General features: G+C 48.1%; 1 protein-coding gene across 1 annotated transcript; it reads right to left on the reverse strand.

The window, feature by feature from the left end:
- Nucleotides 1–517: 517 nt before the first annotated feature.
- On the reverse strand, nt 518–1,985 carry LOC126381239 (uncharacterized). Its single transcript, XM_050030741.1, has one exon. The coding sequence runs from the start codon at nt 1,696–1,698 to the stop codon at nt 637–639; it is 1,062 nt and encodes a 353-aa protein (XP_049886698.1). The 5' UTR covers nt 1,699–1,985; the 3' UTR covers nt 518–636.
- Between the last annotated feature and the right edge of the window lie 4,776 nt (nt 1,986–6,761).

Genomic DNA, 6,761 nt, shown 5'->3' on the forward strand with positions numbered 1-6,761 from the left:
CCGCGGCGTATGTAGAAGCCGACCCCGCCACCGCGCTTGCGTTTGCCCGGCGGCCGCGGCTCGTGCCGCAGCCGGTAGCCCGGCACGGCGGGGGCGCACCCCTCCCGGCCTTCCTTCAGCCACGTCTCGTTAATAGCCATTATGTCTACGTCGTGTCGGTCCATAGCCACTAGAAATTCGTCATGTCCCGTTCCCAAAGAGCCAGCATTAAACAAACCAACTTTTAATTTGCGTGTTACAATCATTTTAAACACATTAAACCGGTGGTATACCCATATTCATTAATAATAATGAGGAGTGTGATTAGAGTTGATCGTGTTAATATATTTGTAGCGTAGTTTAAATGTAGTGTTGCTGTGTTGTTTCTTGTGTGGGTATGAACATGTATGTAATAAATGTATAATAATATTATTTGTATATAGGATAAATTAAGTGATAGTAGGCATATACGATATAATAGCAAAAAACAAATATAAAGAATAATTTTCCATTCAATCCGCTCGTATATCCCCACCTGACCAAATGAGTCATAACGACTTTGTAAAGATACAATACACACACAAATAGTAACAAACAGTAAACAATGAACACCAGTAAACGACAGCAAAATACATTCAGTACAACCGGAAAATATCGTTACTTCATAATAACGGCTTCTTCCTTGCTGTAGCCGGGACCAAAAACCGATAGAATGTCGGCTTCCGATCGGATTCGGTGTCCAGCGGATCCAGATGCTCGACGACAATATATTTTTCCGTCTCTTGACCAAACAAACCGCCAGTCCAACCGGTTTGCTGCTTCGCGAGCCCGGTAGAAAAGGTGGCGATTAGTTTTGGTCAATCGTTCGTTGACGTAAAATCGTTGCGGGGCACCCTGCAGGCCGAGCCCCTCGGTGGTGGTAGTGCGGCGCACGCGCGCTGCTCGTAGCAGCGCATCGCGGGGCGCGCGGCGAGCTAGTCGCACGACGATGGCGCGCGGCCGCGGCGCTGCTCCCCGCTCCGCCGCGCGGGTGACTCCCACCCGGGCACAGCTCACCACTTCACGCTCGTCCAACGTCACACCAAGCTTGGCAGCGCAAAGAGCAAACAGGTGGACAGGGTTTTCTCCACCTACCTCTGGAATACCAGATAGCTCCACATCATTTAACAGGAGCTCCTGGTCCCTATCGTTAAGCTCCATTTTTAGTTGGGCGACTGTAGACTCCAGCGCCTTGACCACCCCACCAGCCTCCCCACCCTTCCTCTGCTCCAACTCCATCAGGCGAGTCTCCAGCTTGTCGAGACGCGCATCGCAGGCACCGACCGCCATCCTGAGCTCCTGCATATCCTGTCGGAATGCACGAATCTCGCCACGCGTTTGCCGCATCTCCTCCCGGAACTGCCGAAACTCCAGAGCTAGCTCGGACTCCCGGAACTCTGTGATGGTAGTGTCCAAGGTAGGTCCCGCCTGCGGGCTCTCCCCACACGACTGGTGAAGCGGTGGTGACACGGCAGGGGCTCTTACAGGGGTGCTATCCTGGTTTGCCCTCGGGACTTTGGATGTGCACTCAGGACACTTCCAAGTCCGGCCCGCCACCGCGCCAGCAGGCAAGCCGACACACGCGCGGTGGTACAGCTTTGTGCAGCATGCGCAATTAACGCCATCTACACTAGCCAGAAACTTCCCGCACGCACCGCACTTCGACTTTGACCCCACCATATCGACAGTCTAGTAATGACAATGTTTGCCAATAGATGCTTGTTTGTTTATGTTTGTATTTTGTTTTGACGGTACTTTTTGTATTAAGTTTATGATTACGACCGTGAATAAATAAATATTATTGATAGTGACTATTTATTGTGGTTTTTCTGGTGTATACACTGCACTGAACACTGTGTCCACAATTAAGGGTAATTATGAACTTGGTAAGTTTATGTTTATTATGATTTGATAGCACAATACACGGTTTTTATATTTCTTTTTGATACAGCAACGGGTACGTGAACACGGTAACACGACGTTCGTGACGTCACTCGTTTTTGGGTTCACACGTGATTGGGTGGTCCAACCAGGCTAAATACCTGGGCGTGACCATAGACCGACACCTCACCATGGCCCAGCACGCGAAGAATGTGGTCGGACAGGCAGGGGCTGCCACTGCTCTGCTCCGGCCCATTCTCCGTTCGAGTCTCCCGCTGCGCATGAAGCTCGGCGTGTATAAGGCGTACATCAGGTCACGGCTTACCTATGCCGCCCCCGCGTGGTACGCATTGGTCTCAGAGACCAATCGCCAAAGACTGCGGGCCCAGCAGTCCAAGGCGTTGCGTATCATCGCGGACGCGCCGAGATTCGTCCGCAACGAGGTTATTCGGAGGGACCTTAAAGTCGAGACCTTGGATGACTTTATCTCCAAGCTCTCGACCAGGATGTTCGCGCGCGCGGACGAGTCAGATTTCGAGCACCTTCGAAATCTGGCTCCGTACCACGCGCGCCCACCGGATTGGAAACCGTATCCTCGCGAGCTAGTTGAGGTGGAAGAGCTCGACGAGGATACGGCCCCAACACTGGACTGACCAAGCCCGCCGGCTCGAGGACAGCCATCACTGTCTGATGGCTTCGACCTCGCCGGCGGCATACCGGATTGACTCTCGGACCATGACTCTCTTCGTTGTTTCTATGGGTTCTATCCCCCTCTCTTCGTTTCTCTTCTCATCCGCTTGTTTTCTTTAGTATATGTATGTGTATTTATTTAAACCTTATCTATTTATATCTATATCTTTTTCTCCCCATAGAAACAACAAAAAATTTCTCTAATAGGACACCCGCCGGCTTGAGCCGGTCCGATCACTCGGACCCGAGCTCGCCGGCTCACACCTCGGACTGGACTGGACCACACCAGTCAAGACACGTGCTGCCTGGCTGGAAGTCGCTCACCGGGCCTCCCTCAACAGGGTCTCACCTGGTGGGCAGACTCGCCGGCGGCACCACCGGATCTGACAGGGCTCACGGAGGGGCGAACCTCGCCCGCCGTAGCCCGCCCCCGTGCCCCGCCCGTATTTGCGGGCGGCGAGAGCAGCCACACGAGAGAGGCACTGTTTTGCTCGTCGCGGCGTCGAAGAGTGCGGACGTGCGCGGAGCGCGCCGCTACAGTACACCCCCTCAAGCGAAGCGTACCGGCCTCTTGACAATGCGGCCAGACTGCGTCTTCTTCTCTTCTGTGCTCGATGTAGGTCGATTCGATGGTGGAGGACTGATATGATGAGCGTTCTTCTCAGGCGATGCAGGTGTAGTCGTATCTTCGGTCGGTTCGTCTTCATTGAGAATGTAGTACGCGCATGCGCGGCGCAATCGTTCCTCTGCGCCCGCGCGTCGCTTTCCACCCCGGAAACTTTGCGCGAGCTATAAATACGACCGGCCTGACCGCGTCTCGGTTTTGCTCGTCGCGGCGTCGAAGAGTGCGGACGTGCGCGGAGCGCGCCGCTACACATGTATCTGACGAACTTCACTTTAATACGCAATTTAAACATGACTGGACAAAACTTACAAAGCGCATTATTTTGTCTAGTGTATCACAAATATATGATCCCCTAGGATTACTAAGTCCTAGTATCATGACTGTGAAAGTTCTGTTGCTTTTTTTTTTTTTTTTTTTTGACGTGACTTATTGTAGATTTGCCGCAGATGGCATTAACTACTTGGCCGGACAAATGGGGAGCGCTGAAGGCTCTCACCCGGTACAACGTTTAAGACAACAGGCCTGAGGGTGCCCAGTTGGGCGCGAACCTCGGCTCAGGGCGTCGTCTGAGAGGAAAAATATTTGAAAGAATAAATATCGATAGCGATAAGCGCTGAATGAGGGAAATCGTCGACCACGCCGGCGGGGTCGGTATCGGGGTCCTGAAGTGTTTGGTGTCGCGAGCTGATTGGCTGCCTCTATGGCTAGGGTAATCGGGTCGTCGGGATCGTATATTACGTCCTTCGGACGCCGATACTTTTCAGTACCAGAACTCTAGCAACAGAACCGTGATCAAGTTCTGTTGCAAAAGTTATGGCTGCTGAAACTAGGTTGGGACGACCCAGTGCCAGAAGATGTTGCATGTATTTGGAATCGATTCGCAAGCAACTTATCTGTATTATCTACGTAGTTTGCGAGTGCCGCGTTACGTAACCTGCGAGGATCCGATACATAGCGAGCTTCATATACAGGGTGTTAGTGACATCGTAACGAATACTGAGGGGGATGATTCAGACCATGATTCTGAGTTGATATCAAGTGGAATTTTCCGTCGCAAAATTCATGTTTTTTTTTTTAGTTTTTTTAAATTATTTTCAATTCTATACTTTTGCGATGAAAAATTCCACTTGATATTAACTCAGAATAATCAGCTGAATCATCCCCATCAGTATTCGTTACGATGTCACTTACACCCCGCACAAGTACATACTGTAGTCATACAAGTAGGTATGGGTGTTAGTGACACCGTAACGAATACTGAGGGGGATGATTCAGACCATGATTCTGAGTTGATATCAAGTGGAATTTTCAGTCGGAAAATTCAAGAAAATTTTTGTTTTTTTTTTAAGTTATTTTCTGTTCCATACTTTTGCGATGGAAAATTCCACTTGATATCATCTCAGAATCATGATCTCAATCATCCCTCAAAGTTTTCGTTACGAAGTCACTAACACCCTGTATTTACCGATGCGTCACAGACAGCTTACGGCGCGTGCGCATACATTCGCACTATAACAGCTGATGACAATGTATGTGTGAGGTTATTATTCGCTAAAGGTAAAGTAACGCCATTAAAGCCTGTAACTATTCCGCGACTTGAGTTGTGCGGTGCATTGTTGGGTGCTAAGCTCTTTCATAAAATAAGAGAGTCGTTACGGTGTCGGTTTGATAGTATCATATTTTGGACAGATTCCACTATCGTTTTAGGATGGCTGCCCATGGCTCCTAACTTGTTAAAGACCTTTGTCCAGAATAGGGTTGTCGAGATACATGAGCTGACATATGACATACCGTGGCGTCATGTTAGTGGAGTAGAAAACCCAGCTGACCTAGTATCGCGAGGTTTAGACTTGAATGCGCTAAGTACGTCTCAGTTGTGGTGGGAAGGGCCATCTTTCCTTCATGACCCTGATTTTAAAGATAACCAAGTTCACGTACAAAATACACAGGATGACCTTCCAGAGGTCAAAGGGACCCTTACCCATTGCTGTGTCGCTAGCACTACAGAACTATCTTTATTCCCATTTGCGCGATTTTCGCAGTTCAATAGAATGAAGCGCGCCTGCGCGTATGTGTTGCGGTTTGTTTATAATTCGCGCAATAAGACAAACAAACGTGTAGGCAGCCTGAGCGTAGATGAACTAAATGATTCAACAAATATGTTGGCTAGATTATGTCAGATGGAGTCGTATCCTGACGAATATAACAGTGTGTGAACACAAAAAACGCTTCATAAAAACACAATTTACTGAAACTTAATCCGTTTTTAGATGAGAGGAAAATTATACGAGTTGGCGGCCGGTTAGGAAATTCGCAGGAGTTTAAATATAATAAAAAACATCCAGTCCTACTTTCGGTTAAGCATCATTTCACTGTTCTGTTATTTCGACATATGCATAAACAGTTATTGCACGCGGCACCACCCGCACCACAAATGCTTTTATTTACCATTCGAGACAATTGATGGCCGGTAGGCGGCCGTGATCTCGCTCGTAAGATTGTTCACGAGTGCGTCACATGCACACGTCTACGCGCTAAGACGCTTTCGCCCATCTTGGGTAATCTGCCAGAAGAACGTTTGACTCCCGGGTTTCCCTTCTTACGCTGTGGAGTAGATTATTTTGGCCCTGTGCTGACATTGAACCGAAAAGGCAGGGGTGCTCGTACGGCTCGCATATGTTTCACTACGCGCGCAGTGCATTTAGACTTGTGTGTGACCTCTCGACCGATGCTTACCTACTGGCGCTAAAAAGATTTATTTTTCGTCGTGGAAAACCGGTCGAAATTTTCTCCGACAATGGAAGGAACTTCGTTGGTTAATGAACGAGTTCTAAAAATTTATTAGTAACTAGCTTGTCCGCGTGGCGTGTTATAAAAGAAAGATCTTTGTGTGTGTGGGAGAAAGGTTAAAAAATGCTTAATTTTATTATTTTTATATGAGGTTACAGTATAAGTAGCTTTGGTTTGATATTTTAGGAAAATACGATCAGTTTCGAAAATTTAAACAAAATTTAAAAATTACAACAGAAATACGCCGTGAAACGTACGCCTGGAAAATTCAACAGAAAACTACCTACGAAAGATTTGAACCTGAAACACTAGATTTTAGCTACCTATATAAAAGGTAGGTGTAATAGGAAATGGTGTTATGATAATACTGATATGTTTCAGAAATTTATAAAGTGGTGTTTACCTGAAGGGCACAGCTAGATGTTATAGACCGGTGAGCATGAGACAAAGAAAACTCCCTTTGAATTTGTACAATGTATAATTTTGAATATACAAATTTAGTTAACCATAGGTAGGTCAAAAAACCTATGGAGGGAGACAGGTCGCGCTTTGGTCCGTCAGGTTAATTGTCACTCCGTAACAACCATGGGATATCACTATGTTTAAAAACACTGTCCGTACACCTGTAGGCACCTCACTTACTCGAGGACCTCCGACTATCAGGCCTACCTGAGGCGTTCCGGTATACCGTACAGGTGATGAGTTGAGGCCGGCTTAGGCCAGGGCGTGCTGGACGATGGCGGCGCAGCGGGCCAAC

The sequence above is a fragment of the Pectinophora gossypiella genome, unplaced genomic scaffold, assembly GCF_024362695.1.
Source record: "Pectinophora gossypiella unplaced genomic scaffold, ilPecGoss1.1 Pgos_41, whole genome shotgun sequence".
NCBI classification, from domain to species: domain Eukaryota; kingdom Metazoa; phylum Arthropoda; class Insecta; order Lepidoptera; family Gelechiidae; genus Pectinophora; species Pectinophora gossypiella.

Coding starts and splice junctions, on each gene's coding strand:
- LOC126381239 (XM_050030741.1), bottom strand. CDS start 1,698: ATGGTGGGGTCAAAGTCGAAGTGCGGTGCGTGCGGGAAGTTTCTGGCT.